This window comes from Malus domestica, chromosome 17, assembly GCF_042453785.1.
Source record: "Malus domestica chromosome 17, GDT2T_hap1".
Classification (NCBI taxonomy): domain Eukaryota; kingdom Viridiplantae; phylum Streptophyta; class Magnoliopsida; order Rosales; family Rosaceae; genus Malus; species Malus domestica.
The window spans coordinates 30,723,533-30,739,402 of NC_091677.1; the positions used below are offsets into that span (position 1 = coordinate 30,723,533).

General features: G+C 39.9%; 2 protein-coding genes across 3 annotated transcripts; both read right to left on the reverse strand.

Annotated features, from left to right (window-relative positions):
* Positions 1–1,359: 1,359 nt before the first annotated feature.
* On the reverse strand, positions 1,360–2,546 carry LOC103418089 (putative F-box protein At3g52320). The gene is given in 1 exon segment (NM_001328822.1): positions 1,360–2,546. A coding segment is annotated over 1 exon segment (1,179 nt). The 3' UTR covers positions 1,360–1,367.
* Positions 2,547–13,326: 10,780 nt separating this feature from the next.
* Positions 13,327–15,804, reverse strand: LOC103405763 (uncharacterized). Of its 2 annotated transcripts, none has more exons than XR_011577785.1 (3): positions 15,500–15,804; positions 13,948–14,089; positions 13,327–13,585 (listed from the first exon to the last, which is right to left on the reverse strand). XR_011577785.1 is itself a non-coding variant. In XM_070816756.1 (3 exons), the coding sequence occupies exons 1-3, from the start codon at positions 15,621–15,623 to the stop codon at positions 13,736–13,738; spliced, it is 357 nt and encodes a 118-aa protein (XP_070672857.1). In that variant the 5' UTR covers positions 15,624–15,794; the 3' UTR covers positions 13,327–13,735. The 2 variants fall into 2 exon arrangements, 1 of the variants encoding a protein (XP_070672857.1); XM_070816756.1 differs by having other exon boundaries at positions 13,327–13,826; positions 15,500–15,794.
* Between the last annotated feature and the right edge of the window lie 66 nt (positions 15,805–15,870).

Here is a 15,870-nt window from a genome sequence, read left to right on the forward strand (position 1 = left end):
ATTTCACCCAAACCTGATGAGGTAAAATGTAATTTACCTTATAATTTTTGTTATTTAAATGATGAGGTTACGGGCATAGTTAGTAAATTCGCTTTTTTGTGATGAAACCCCATACCTGACGGATTGTGCAGGTGGTAATTATCAAGTTAGGGACAATATCAGTGTTGTTGGTTGTGGGCTTTTGACCCATCTCTTTGATAATTCTAAATGGTATCAAAGCAGAGGAGCGGGCCAATACTACCGTGTGATGGGTGAGTCCCTTAGGCCTAGTGCGATGATAGTGGGTCCCTCAGCCCCACGTGTAGGGTGAGTCCTCTTTACTCCACGTGGTTGTGAATGTGTGGATCTTCCACGTGTGACCCATGAATTGGGTCACATGGAAAAGGGCGTGTTGAAATATCTCTCAGCATGTATCTCTGATAAAAGAAAAGTTTAAATATCCTAGCGCACTACAACTAATACCGAGGCCTTTTGTGATAAACCCCACACCTGGCGGATTGTGTATGTGATAATTACCAAGTTGAGGACAATATCGGTGTTATTGGTAGTGGGCATTTGGGCCGTCTCTTTGATAATTATACACTTTTCACATTTAATACACATGATTTTCACAATTTTCAATAATACATATAAAATTCACGCATTCAACACGTATTTTTAACATAATTTTGAAGAATTAATATTAATTAATTAAAAAAAATGGCCAAATTTTTCAAAATAAAGTTTTACAAAAATTGGCGAATAATACACGTACGTATGTTTTACATATTATCCCCATTATGTGTTTTACAAACTATGGTTTGGGGGTAAAAGGCTATAAATATTCTTTTTTGCCTAAATATTTTTTGACACCCGGATTTTACGTATAAATGTTTGCACTCCTACCTGCGCTAGAAGGTTTAACTTGATTATGTTAAATCAGTAAAAAGGTTATTAGGTTTTGAAGAAGGGAATTCCGAAGAAAAAATAAAGGAAAACATATAGGAATTGTTAGCATTAATTAACTTAAAAAAAAAAAGTTATCGTAACCACTTAGTATTACGGTCTAGTAGTATTCCTCTTCACCTGTAAGTGAGAAGTCTTTGGTTCGATTCTCACCAAAGACGAATTTGAACCATATTATTGTTAGCTCATTGTGAGGCTAAGCCTAACCCCTCATTCTTAGTGTAGATAATATCGTTTGTTTAACAACAACAAAAATTATCATACACTTTCAAATAGAATAACATTACAAAATGCTGAAAGTCCAAAAACTAAAGGCAGCCAATGATAAGCAAACATAGTACAAAGGCCACAAACAAAACTTAGAAGAAGAAAACTCAAGCCTTATATCATGCATACAAATTAAACGGAACTTTGTCCTCAATTCACTTGACAGGAACAATAGTTTCCACATAATCTATCATCCAATTGATAATAGGAGGAATATGAAAATACTTGAGATTTCCGGTACTAGAATTATAAGAGGTGGCTTTTCCATACGAGGAAAGGATAAGAACCTCGTCACATTTCCAAAATTTCAAAGGAGACTCAATGTCTTTAAAGGGTCCAACGGTTAGAAGTTTTGTCCATGAACTCTTCACTCCATCATAATCATCCATTACCCATGTTTCAACCAATTTACAATCCTCTTCGTAACAAGAGCAATAAGAAGCGACGGATTCATTATACAGAAAAAGACCACAAAACTTAAAATCGGATTCTCTCCGAAAAGGCAATTCTATTCTATGAAATATCTCATCACCTAAATCAAATGAAAATATGTATTCCCCGTTATCGTTTGCAAACCAATAACAAAATCCCTTCAAGTACATTGAACAAGAATAAGGAATGCAATACGGATCAGTATCACTTGATGTATCAATCTTGATCTCTTTCCAAGAGTTAGCAACCGTGGTGTATACCTCAGCCGTGTAAGGAAGAAGAATACGCTCAATATATGATTCTTTACCATCTGAATACTCACAATCACAATTTTCTATAATTCGCACAACCTTATATTCTTTAGTTTTGCAATCGTAGCCAAATCCCAATCCTTTAAAGAGCGTTTCCAATCCGAATTTTCCCGTGGGAAGGGGTAGAAGAAGGGATGAATCGGGAAGTTGCTTGAATTCTCTTGTTGCAGGATTGCATAGAAGAACATTTTCCCCTACTATTACACAGACAATCCCGTTGCAATAACCGTAAAGCTGTACATTGTCTTGAACTTCTATAGGAAAGGGTATATTTCGGTCCTCGACATCATAATGAAGGTTGTGCTCATCACTATCAATGGAAAGATTAATCATAGACCAGAAAACATCTCTTTTCCAACTCCTGTCCGGGAAGACATGAACCTGACATCGGTTGAAAAGGATGCAAGTGAAGGATGAGAATTTGTTGTCCACGGTATTGCTGAGGTGTTTGGCCACAAAACTTGGACTATTGATGATAGTGCACCATGATTTGTGTACGCATTTGAATCTCATCAGGGACTTGGGCGACAACCTTGACAAGATTTCGACCACCTTATCTTCAGGAGTTTCACTTTCATGCACCTGGGACATTTCGGCAGTATCGTACCACAAGAATTCTTCACATGTATATATACACATAAAAGAACAGCACCAGTTTGAGAGACAAATTAACTAAATCAAAATACAAGTCCCTAAGGCCTGGTAGATGGAGGTTCAATTATTAAACATATTAGCAAATAAGATGCCAAAACCCAACAGTAGTAAATAAGCTTGGAGTTCCACAACCACAATATATTTAGCTATCAAAGAAAACAGGGGCCATCCAACCAGTTTCGAGTTTTATGGAGAACTATACGTTTAACTTTTACCATTTTAAAACTTTTTTATCAGTACAAAAATAACCATTCAAATTTTATTTTTGCAGTCTAGATTAAATTATATGAGTCAACGTGTAACATCACATGATTTTAATTAACAAACAAAGGAAAATTCACATATTCACATGAGTTTTAATTAATTAAGCCAATTTTTACATTAGAAATACTATTACACAACTACATCCTCATTACAACTATAAGTTTTTCTATTTAAACACCACTTCTCAATTATGTTTACCCAATTTCTATATACACCCCCATCAAAAATAAAAAAAATTAAACCTTTACTAAGTTCACCACATATCTTCCAAAAATGCAATTAAAAATCAACACCACATCCACAAACACCCTAACGCAGCCTCTCTCATGCACCCCCAATTTCAGAACTTCAGTAGAGCAGTTGCATCGGTGGAAGGCAAAGGCACAATTATTGCTCAAAACTAAAGAAAACAATGCTCCACCGGCCCAAAAATTTCAGTAAGGCCCTACTATAACAGACTTAGTGCCAAGGCAAAGTCTTGCCCGAGCTGTTGCTTGCGGACAAAGATTTTGCTAATTTTTTTATTTCAGCCAAGGACCAAAATATCAAAAATATCGACGTCGTGTTTTTTAGTTACCAATATTTTAATGGGTATCCAATAAGTTTTCGTCAAAATATCGCGATATGAAATCCAAAAGTACTTGAAAATAGTTTTTGGATATTTTAATGGATATCCAATGAGTTTTCGTCAAAATATCGCGATATGAAATCCAAAAATACTTGAAAATTTCTAAAAAATCTCAATTTTGAGCACAAAGGGATTCAAACCCCTCCCATTTGACTCCTTAACGCCTTAACCACCATATCACTTATGTTGTTGTGATAATATGCTAAAATATTTATATATATGGTTTTGTTTTGAATTCTTTTTACAAGAAACAAATTTGCACATATTCCAAATTTTTTGTGGTATTATATTTTAAATTGTGTCAATTAATTACTTAGTCAATGGCATGTGGTTTTTAATTTTTCTATTTTTTATTTGGTCACTTACATGGTAGGGTTGGAAAAAATTCCCGAAAATCCCAAACCAAACCGAAAAAGTCCCAAACCCAAACCGAAAAATCCCAAACCAAAACCATCCTGAAGTTTGGGAATCCCATCCCGAAAAATACCAAAATTTTCGATATGGGATTGGTTTCCAAATCCATTTGTTTGGTAATCCCGAAATCCCGAAAAATACCGAAGTATTCGATTTCCTATTGACTTTTGGGTTTTGGTTCTTGAAAACTGTTACCATGGTTGCTGACTACTCTTCACAATACACTTACTCTACAAATAGAGATGATGAAGATAGTGAAAATTTTAAACCTCATAGGAATTCTATGTGGTACTAAGTCACTCATGTATCTTACCGTACAATGTATAAAGTGTAAAATATGATAACAGCAATGGAGAAAAGTATAGAGAGAGGAAGTAGAGAGAGAGAGTAAAGATATTTCTTTGTATATTTTCCACACACACAACCTTCTGTTTACACCAACTACTTTATATATAAATACAATCTCCTTATAACAACAACAACAACAAAGCCTTTTCCCACTAAGTGGGGTCGGCTTTTTATGAATCCTAGAACGCTATTGCGCTCGGTTTTGTGTCATGTCCTCCGTTAGATCCAAGTACTCAAGTCTTTTCTTAGGGTCTCTTCCAAAGTTTTCCTAGGTCTTCCTTTACCCCTTCGGCCCTGAACCTCTGTCCCGTAGTCACATTTTCGAACCGGAGCGTCAGTAGGCCTTCTTTGCACATGTCCAAACCACCGGAACCGATTTTCTCTCATATTTCCTTCAATTTTGGCTACTCCTACTTTACCTCGGATAACCTCATTCCCAATCTTATCCTTTCTCATGTGCCCATACATCCCACGAAGCATCATCATCTCCGCTACACCCATTTTGTGTACGTTGATGCTTCACTGCCCAACATTATGTGCCATACAACATCGCTGGCCTTATTGTCGTCCTATAAAATTTTCCCTTGAGCTTCAGTGGCCTACGACGGTCACACAACACGCCGGATGCACTCTTACACTTCATCCATCCAGCTTGTATTCTATGGTTGAGATCTCCATCTAATTCTCCGTTCTCTTGCAAGATAGATCCTAGGTAGCGAAAACGGTCACTTTTTGTGATCTTCGCTAGATTGCTCCGGTCATTAGTGTGGATAAGTATATAAATGGATAGAGATAGGAAAGCAAACACAAGATGTACGTGGTTCACCCAGATTGGCTACGTCCACGGAATAGAGGAGTTCTCATTAATTGTGAAGGGTTTACACAAAAGCAAACACAAGATGTACGTGGTTCACCCAGATTGGCTACGTCCACGGAATAGAGGAGTTCTCATTAATTGTGAAGGGTTTACACAAGTACATAGGTTCAAGCTCTCCTTTAGTGAGTACAAGTGAATGATTTAGTACAAATGACATTAGGAAATATTGTGGGAGAATGATCTCGTAGCCACGAAACTTCTAAGTACCGGAGTGTGGTATCGTCTTGACTTGCCTTATCTGTCTCATAGGTAGATGTGGCATCTTCTCTGGAAGTACTCTTCCTCCATCCAGGGGTGGTATCTGTAACTGGTGGAGATGCACAAGGTAATGTATCAATTTCACTTGAAGCTTACTTGTAGTTTCATGCTTGGTCAAGCGCGATACAAACCATGTAGTAGGAGTCCCCCAAGTCGCCGAGCTAAGGGATCTGCTGAAAGAGGTGACAGACAAGGTAAGCAATCAGAGCTCCGGCTGATTGTTCACATTCTCCCTATCTTGCAGGCAGCATGAAGGATAAAGAGAAGAAAAATGAGGAGAGATGATATGAGATACTTTTGCTTTTGAAGAAGTAACTTTCCACAGGCTTATTCTTGAACTGGGCTGGAGGGTTTTTTGGTTTCCTCAAGAGTATAAGGCCGACTGAAGAATTTGAGGGTCAAAACAAGTCCATCAAATCTAGAGTACGTTCGACCCTGCTGATATGAGATACTTTTGCTTTTGACAGAGTAGTGGATGTATCGGCACGTGTGCTGTTACGCTTGTCTCCACATGCTTCCTTGTATCCTTCTCACTTGCCCTATTTGTTCCTCAGGCAGATGCGGTATCTTCCCTGGAAGCATAAGATGTTGAAGATGAGTACTCGAGAGCAATGCCAGGTAAGTAATCAGGTAAGGGGTTCCAGGCAGTCAGTTCCTGGCTGGAAGCTTGATTCCAAGTGCTGACTGATTGCTCTCTTTCTCCTTGTCTTGCAGGTAAGAATAAGGCCAAAGGAAAAAACAGGGAAAAAACATGATATGGGATACTCTTGCTTTTAACCCTGATGATATGAGATATTCTTGCTCTAGTATAGCATGTTTACAGAGGTATTATCGGGGGGAAAGAAAGCTAAAAATTTCGAAAGGCTTCGTTGGGAGTGCCCTCTCAGATTAGAGAAAGGGTTGAGCATTTTTGCAGGTCTGCCTGTCCGTTAGGGATGGAGGTCGACATATATAGGAGTCTCCCTAACATCAAGTAATAATGCTATTCCTTTACCCTGCTTGGTTATAGCACGGTAGTGGGAGCTGCCAGCTTCACATGTTTTAACTCTGTCAGAGCACATTGAAAAAGTGGTCTGTGGTATCTGGAAAGCTGATGTTGCGTGTGAAGATTACAGACAAGCTTTATCCAAGGAGATCCAGCTCTTGAAGTTGGGAAAGTGGTGCATCTTCGATTTTCGAACAAGCAATCCTGTCGGGGATCTGGCTCTCGAGATTCGGAGAACGATGCCTCTTCAATTTTTGAGAAAGCAATCCTGCTGGGGGTCTGGCTCTCGAGATTCGGAGAGCGGTGTCTCTTCGATTTTTGAGAAAGTAATCATGTTGGGAGTCTGGCTCTCGAGATTCGGAAGGCGGTGCCTCTTTGATTTTGGAGCAAGCAATCTTGTTGGGAGTGTTTTCTCGAATGTGAGTAAAGGTTAGACGTGTTTGCTAGTCTACCTTGCCACGAAGCACAAAGGTTGACACACAGGGACTTTCCAATTATCCAGCAGTGGTACTGTTCCTTTACCCTCTCTTCGATTTTTGAGAAAGTAATCATGTTGGGAGTCTGGCTCTCGAGATTCGGAGGGCGGTGCCTCTTCGATTTTGGAGCAAGCAATCTTGTTGGGAGTGTTTTCTCGAATGTGAGTAAAGGTTGGGCATGTTTGCTAGTCTACCTTGCCACGAAGCACAAAGGTTGACACACAGGGACTTTCCAATTATCCAGCAGTGGTACTGTTCCTTTACCCTCTCTTCGATTTTTGAGAAAGTAATCATGTTGGGAGTCTGGCTCTCGAGATTCGGAGGGCGGTGCCTCTTCGATTTTGGAGCAAGCAATCTTGTTGGGAGTGTTTTCTCGAATGTGAGTACAGGTTGGGCATCTTTGCTAGTCTACCTTGCCACGAAGCACAGAGGTTGACACACCGGGACTTTCCAATTATCCAGCAGTGGTACTGTTCCTTTACCCTTGTGGGTAATAATATGGTAGCTAGACCTTCAAAATTTATGTGTTTAAACTTTGTTAGTGTTGTTTCTTTGCAATTCTTTTACCCTTCTTGGTCAGAGCGATGTAGTGGGAGCTGCAAGCTTCACGTGTCTCAACTTTGTCAGAGAACTTTGGCAAAGTTATCTGTGGTACCCATGAGCTACTGTTGCGTGTGGGAAGTGGGTGATTGAACAGTACGATTCATGTGCTTTCTACTTCGTCAGAAATCTTCAACAGAATGCCCATAATTTCCGCAAAGCTGAGTGTGCGTGTGACAGGTGCTGACAAGGCTGGAAAAGTAGGTGCCTCTTCGATTTCTGAGATCGGCCCTCGTGGTCTCTGAGCATCCCAGCTTTTGAGAAAGCAAGCCTTTTCGATTTCTGAGATCGGCCTTCGTGGTCTTTGAGCAGCCCAGCTTTTGAGAAAGCAAACGCCTCTTCGATTTCTAAGATCGGCCCTCGTGGTCTCTGAGCAGCCCAGCTTTTGAGAAAGCTAACGCCTCTTCGATTTCTGAGCAGGCGCCTCTTCGATTTCTGAAGCTTCGTCGAGTGCAGATTTTTATAAGAGCTGACATTAAGTTCCAAAGCACACTTGAATATCCACCAGTAGAAGCTCCATTCTTGCACTTCTAAGATCTTGATTTGTCCGACCTCTTCTCTCTTCAACACCTTTGAAAATGTCTGGCCCCTCCGACCGTCGTTTTGACTTGAACCTTGTTGAAGAGGCAGCCCCGCCTTCTCCAGACAACATATGGCGCCCATCCTTCGTCTCCCCTACTGGTCCTCTTACCGTTGGGGATTCCGTGATGAAGAATGATATGACCGCTGCGGTAGTGGTCAGGAACCTTCTCACTCCCAAAGATAACAGACTACTTTCCAAACGGTCTGATGAGTTGGCTGTTAAGGATTCTCTGGCTCTCAGTGTTCAGTGTGCAGGTTCTGTGTCTAATATGGCCCAACGCCTATTTGCTCGAACCCGCCAAGTTGAATCATTGGCGGCTGAAGTGATGAGTCTCAAACAGGATATTAGAGGGCTCAAGCATGAGAATAAACAGTTGCACCGACTCGCACATGACTATGCTACAAACATGAAGAGGAAGCTTGACCAGATGAAGGAATCTGATGGTCAGGTTTTACTTGATCATCAGAGATTTGTGGGTTTGTTCCAAAGGCATTTATTGCCTTTGTCTTCTGGGGCTGTACCGCGTAATGAAGCTCCAAATGATCAACCTCTGATGCCTCCTCCTTCTAGGGTTTTGTCCAGTACTGAGGCTCCGAATGATCCTCCTCCGGTGCCTTCTCTTTCTGGGGCTCTACCGACTGCTGAGACTTCTCCTAAGCAACCTTTGTGAAGGCTCCCTCTTGTTTGTTTATTTTGACTCAAGTATATGTACATATTTGTAACTTATCGGGGATATCAATAAATAAGCTTTCCTTCATTTCAACGTATTGTGTTAAATACACCAAAGCCTTCTTCGCTAAGTTCTTTGAATTTTCTTTTGTTGAAGCTTGTATGTTGAAGCTTTGTGAGTGGAGCATATAGGTTGAGGTAGTGTTCCCTTAATTTCCCGAGTGAGGAAAACTTCTTGGTTGGAGACTTGGAAAATCCAAGTCACTGAGTGGGATCGGCTATATGAATCTTAGAATGCCATTGTGTTCTGTCCTGTGTCATGTCCTCCGTTAGATCCAAGTACTCTAAGTCTTTTCTTAGGGTCTCTTCCAAAGTTTTCCTAGGTCTTCCTCTGCCCCTTCGGCCCTGAACCTCTGTCCCATAGTCGCATCTTCTAATCGGAGCGTCAGTAGGCCTTCTTTGCACATGTCCAAATCACCGTAACCGATTTTCTCTCATCTTTCCTTCAATTTCGGCTACTCCTACTTTACCCCGGATATCCTCATTCCTAATCTTATCCTTTCTCGTGTGCCCACACATTCAACGAAGCATCCTCATCTCCGCTACACCCATTTTGTGTACGTGTTGATGCTTCACCGCCCAACATTCTGTGCCATACAGCATCGCCGGCCTTATTGCCGTCCTATAAAATTTTCCCTTGAGCTTCAGTGGCATACGGCGGTCACACAACACGCCGGATGCACTCTTCCACTTCATCCATCCAGCTTGTATTCTATGGTTGAGATCTCCATCTAATTCTCCGTTCTTTTGCAAGATAGATCCTAGGTAACGAAAACGGTCGCTCTTCGGTATTTCTTGATCTCCGATCCTCACCCCTAACTCGTTTTGGCCTCCATTTGCACTGAACTTGCACTCCATATATTCTGTCTTTGATCGGCTTAGGCGAAGACCTTTAGATTCCAACACTTCTCTCCAAAGGTTAAGCTTTGCATTTACCCCTTCCTGAGTTTCATCTATCAACACTATATCGTCTGCGAAAAGCATACACCAAGGAATATCACCTTGAATATGTCATGTTAACTCATCCATTACCAACGCAAAAAGGTAAGGACTTAAGGATGAGCCTTGATGTAATCCTACAGTTATGGATATATGCTACTTCATGAGTTCTTACGGCAGTCTTTGCTCCTTCATACATATCCTGTATAGCTTGGATATATGCTACTCGTACTCATTTCTTCTCTAAAATCCTCCAAAGAATGTCTCTTGGGACCCTATCATACGCTTTTTCCAAATCTATAAAGACCATGTGTAAATCCTTTTTCCCATCTCTATATCTTTCCATCAATCTTCGTAAGAGATAGATTGCCTCCATGGTTGAGCGCCCTGGCATGAACCCGAATTGGTTGTCCGAAACCCGTGTCTCTTGCCTCAATCTATGCTCAATGACTCTCTCCCAGAGCTTCATTGTATGACTCATTAGCTTAATACCCCTATAGTTCATGCAATTTTGTACATCGCCCTTATTCTTGTAGATAGGTACCAAAGTGCTCATTCGCCACTCATTCGGCATCTTCTTCGTTTTCAAAATCTTATTGAAAAGGTTAGTGAGCCATGTTATACCTGTCTCTCCCAAAACTTTCCACACTTCGATTGGTATATCGTCTGGGCCTACTGCTTTTCTATGCTTCATCTTCTTCAAAGCTACACCCACTTCTTCCTTCCGGATTCTACGATAAAAAAAGTAGTTTCTACACTCTTCTGAGTTACTCAACTCCCCTAAAGAAGCACTCCTTTCATGTCCTTCATTGAAAAGATTATGAAAATAACCTTTTCATCTGTCTTTAACCGCGTTCTCTGTAGCAAGAACCTTTCCATCCTCATCCTTGATGCACCTCACTTGGTTTAGGTCCCTTGTCTTCTTGTCCTTTGCTCTAGCTAGTTTATAGATATCCAACTCTCCTTCTTTGGTATCTAGTCGCTTATACATATCGTCATAAGCCGCTAACTTAGCTTCTCTCACAGCTTTCTTCGCCTCTTGCTTCGCTTTTCTATACCTTTCACCATTTTCATCGGTCCTATCCTTGTATAAGGCTTTACAACATTCCTTCTTAGCCTTCACCTTTGCTTGCACCTCCTCATTCCACCACCAAGATTCCTTTTGGTGTGGGGCAAAGCCCTTGGACTCTCCTAATACCTCTTTTGCTACTTTTCGGATACAACTAGCCATGGAATCCCACATTTGGTTAGCTTCCCCCTCTCTATCCCACACACACTGGGTGATTACTTTCTCTTTGAAAATGGCTTGTTTTTCTTCTTTTAGATTCCACCATCTAGTCCTTGGGCACTTCCAAGTCTTGTTCTTTTTTCTCACTCTTTTGATATGTACATCCATCACCAACAAGCGATGTTGATTAGCCACGCTCTCTCCTGGTATAACTTTGCAATCCTTACAAGTTATACGATCCCCTTTCCTCATTAGAAGAAAATCTATTTGTGTTTTTGACGACCCACTCTTGTAGGTGATCATATGTTCTTCTCTCTTCTTAAAGAAGGTGTTGGCTAAGAAGAGATCATATGCCATTGCAAAATCCAAGATAGCTTCCCCATCCTCGTTTCTCTCCCCAAAACCATGGCCACCATGAAAACCTCCATAGTTGCCTGTCTCCCTGCCCACGTGTCCATTTAAATCTCCTCCTATAAATAACTTCTCTGTCTGAGCAATTCCTTGCACCAAGTCTCCAAGGTCTTCCCAAAATTTCTCCTTCGAACTCGTATCCAACCCTACTTGAGGTGCGTGAGATAATAACACCTGTCACTATCCTAACCATTCCTTTTATGCTAACAAAATATTGTACTAATTCATTATATATAAATGATTATGGTGTGTTTAAACTTCTTTCATTAATTACTACATATTTTCTACATTCACAATATTTGCCAGCTCGCTATATAATCAACTTAAATCCATCATGCAATGCATTTCCTTCCAATTTTTTGTGATAAACTAATAGATAATTGACTAAATAAACATCCTGCAAAGTTTCAATAAAAATTTCCAAGTTTTTCTTACAATTTCCATGGTTTCCATATTATTTTTATCGATATTGATAATATCCCGATATTTCCATCGATATTTCCGTGTTTTTGAACTACCGATATTTCCGATATTATCGATATTTTATACCTTGATTTCAGCTTTAGCAGGCAAAATAAGGCCTAAGCCCACGGATGGGCTAAAAAAAAAGGTGCCGTGCATCCCAGGCCCAAAACTGGGCGAGTTTGATCTCAAGTGGGCTGCAGGCCCAAAAGGACAGAATCGGCCAATGGTATGGGCCGCTGCAGGCTAGCCCAACAGCCAAAAAAATTACAGGGGCTGCTTCAGGCGAGCCCAGAAGAATTTTGTTTGATTTTTGTTTTCCTTCTTCGCGGGTCGGGGGAAACAAATTGGACGGAGGGAGCTCCAAAGCCCAAAAGGCTGGAGCAGGATGCCGTCAGTGGGCCAAGCCCAGCGTCTTGGGGTCAGGCCAGGAGCCGACAGTTCCGGCTGTGGCTCGGTGCAGGCTACAGTCCTGGTGAGCAGCGCGAGGTCGGGGGTTTGGGCACCGATTGGTTTTGTTGTTTTTTTTTTTTTTTCATTTCAATAGTTTAATACATTATCATCACACTCTAGACGCTGGCTATAGAGAGTTTGATCTTCAATCAGGAAAGTATTATGTTTTAATCATTATTTTCATGATTAATTTATTATTTTATTGAATTGATATACATGCTATTGATTCAATTTAATTTTTCTTTGTTAAATGTGATACAACACATTGGAGATGCGATTCTAACTTTCAGAGAATGATCTTCTACAAAATTCAAAGGCTTTTATTATTTTCTGCCAATCAGGTACGCTTAAAATAAAGGAAGAAAATAAAGGAAGATATTTGAACTGATCATGAAGCATGAAAACATTCCTTATAATACATGAACCCCCTACATTTATATTTACCTTCCGATATATATATGATTAATATATTTGTAAATATATATATACGTTTCAAGCATTATGCAATTTTTTCTACGTGGAATTTGTGAGTCAAAGAATCGAAATAAATTAGAAGCAATTAGGGTTTTTCAAACCCTAGGAGTTTTGAAAAAGAATTTAATATTTATGGGAAATTTTCGACTAAGTCGTGACCCAAAACCATGTTGCCGCACCGACCTGACCCTAAGCCGAGCCTGCAGCTCAAGGCTTGGATGCTTGAACCGTGAGGCAGCAACCTTTTTGGGCTTGCTGCATGTGTGTGAGAACCGAGCATGCGCCTGGGTTCCTTACTTAAGGCTTGTAGCTTCTGGCCCACATACCAACAATTTTTTTCACTGGGCCTATCACACTCTGGCCTGCGCCAAGCCCTTCTAAAATAGGTGGCTTGCTCTTGTAAACCAACATCTTTTTGTGTCTTCCATATTATTCAATATAAAATGTTGGTTCTAAGTAAAACTCTTCTTTTGCCTTTTGTTACAATTAAAAGTTAAGAAAACTAACGAAAAAGGTTTCAGTGTTGTGGTCTATTTTATCTGACAAGGGGAGGGAGCCAACGACAAAGAGAGAGTAAATAAATATGTGTTTGTGGGAATGTAGGGGAATTTGTGTGTTATCCGTCCTATGCAGTGCCTTTAGTTATAGTAGTAAAGGGGAAAGAATCCTTCATCCCCAAGGAATACAAGTTGTAATAGGAAATGATAACTAGAATAAAATCTAATCTATGATTTAGACAATCACACTTTAATAGGAAGTTTACAACACTCCCCTTTGAGTGTGTTAATACTTAAGGTAGATTCAGCATCATGTAGAAGTTGAGGAAGTCGACTCGTCGGCACTGATTCTGGGAACATACTATTCTCAATGAGATAGGAACTTGCATAAGGAAGTAAGTCTCACAAAAAAACCCTAAGGCTATGGCAAAAACCCGAGTAGGGACAAAATTCATAGTCTAAGGAAAAATGCATGAGTAATCCAAAGTCAAAAGAAATGTCTACGGAACGTCATCAGGGATATGACCAGCCCAAGGTGGATGCCTCGTTAAAACCTCGTTAGGTAGTAAAAACTCAGTGGGAAAAATGCTCCTAATCGTAGGGAAAAAAATTACATTAAGATCAAGCAAGTATACTTCAAGATACTCCTTTTGAATTTGACACAATTCCAAATAGAAATAGTAATGCTGCAACTTAGAAAGTTTACGCATACCAATTCCATGAACAAGCTTTTGACACGTTGTCTTCGGCAGTGATTTGGTGAAGAGGTTGGCCAGATTTTCTTGTAAACGTATTTGCGTGGTCATAAGTCTCATCCTCAGCAGATCCCACGTAAATGAGCTTCCATTCCAAATCTGTATTGGCATAAAAATTATTCAACAAGTAAACAAGGCATCCACTTTTAGTTCACCTAGAACTAGAAAAGCATGTGCAACTAGGTGCTACTTGTGCAATCTCAGAAATTCAGCTCCCCATTCCATTCAAGTTTCATGCAAACAATCATCACCATTAGTGAGGGGATGACTCAAGAAGCTGAAATAGGATATGATGATTTCCCAAAAAAAATTAAAGGAAGGGTATGGAACTAGAAGACTAAATATTTTAACAAGCATCTGTACATAATTATTTTACTGGTCTGTTGTCCTCAAAAGAGTCCATATTCCTACCCGGAACAAGTCAATGCTTCAAGTTGGTGCTACTTGGTGGTTAAATAATTTTCTGTCGATCAAAGCTACAAAATTAGAAAGATTTTAGAGTTACAGCTCTACTATTTGCCTAATTACATGGTGTTACGTTTTCACTCTTTGAAAGATACCTTTCTGGTTTTCTGTTTACAGTTCTATATGCAATACCTACGCAATTATAGCACCTCAGGCAAGTACTAAAATTACATTCAAGTGACTGACATGTTAAACAATTCTTTGCTAAATTTATTTCTATTCCAAATCCATTCACCTTTAGCTATATTTAATTTAACTGCAAATAGTCTAAATAGATCCAATCGCACATACGACACAAAGAACAGGAAGGAAGAAAGGACAGGGAGGGTGTTTGAAGGTTTAGAGAGGTCAGGGGTAAGGGCACGACAAAGACATTGATACTGATATTACCAGAATAACAATAAATATGTGCACAGTGCACCCTTGAAATGCAGAAATGAATTGTTATTAGCAAAGCTGATAAATCAAACATGGTCATTGATAGAAAATATACCACCAATCTTAGAAAACATAACACTTTAGACCATACGCTTTCTTGAAATGCATACAAAACACAGTTTGATTTCTTTCAGCATCACACCATGTCCACTGCGACGACATTTTCTTATTTCTACTTCTCATTCAATGGCAAGCCAATGCTACAAATTCTTCCAACATACTATAATGTTCATTGTTCCAACTACATCGTGAAAAAACGAAAAGAAGAAGAAACACTAATCAACCAAGAAACCGTTTCACTTCTGGCTCGAAACCCAAACAATAAACTCAATCAATTGGGTGTATATCCCCAGTATTTCATAACAAAAAGATAATAATCCAATCTATAGTATATGAGCTCTCGCACACCCATTTCCTTGCAAGCCAAGAAAACCCCTTTTTCGGAAGATAACCTCTATCCATTCAACATTACATCTAACACTTCAATTTCCAATTGTTCTACCAATTTCCCAATCAAACACGAAAAAACCCTAATTCAAACTCAATCACAAAATTAAAACCAAAGGTACAAAAACAAAAAGCGAGAGAGAGAGGGGAAAACAGTACCGTCTTTGAAAGCAGTGTTGCAATCGTAAGAAATTTCGAACTGGAAGGGTGCCAGAAACAGAGCCGGATTGTCCAGAGCCGTATTGTCGAGCACCGTCACGTTCGTGATGTTAATGGCGCTCATTGCAACGAAACCCAGACGAAGAAGAAGACAACGACGACTGTGACTGTGACTACTATTCTACTCGCGTAGGATTTCTTGTACGGAGGGATTGAAACCCTAGGTTTCAGAACCTTAATCGAAATCCCAAGCCGGAATAGCTAACTGCTTTCGGAACACTGCTTTGGGAGTTTTGGGTTTTGGGGGAAATTGATTTTTGTCGTTTTAAAGCGAGAAATAGAAAACGAGATAGTGACCGGATGGATACGGG

Excerpts from the sequence above, each read along its gene's own strand:
- LOC103405763 (XM_070816756.1), bottom strand. The coding sequence starts at position 15,623 with ATGAGCGCCATTAACATCACGAACGTGACGGTGCTCGACAATACGGCT. Across the intron at positions 14,090-15,499 it reads CAACACTGCTTTCAAAGACG|ATTTGGAATGGAAGCTCATT; the intron begins GTACTGTTTTCC and ends ATGCCAATACAG. Across the intron at positions 13,827-13,947 it reads AAAGCTTGTTCATGGAATTG|GAGCATTTTTCCCACTGAGT; the intron begins GTATGCGTAAAC and ends CCCTACGATTAG.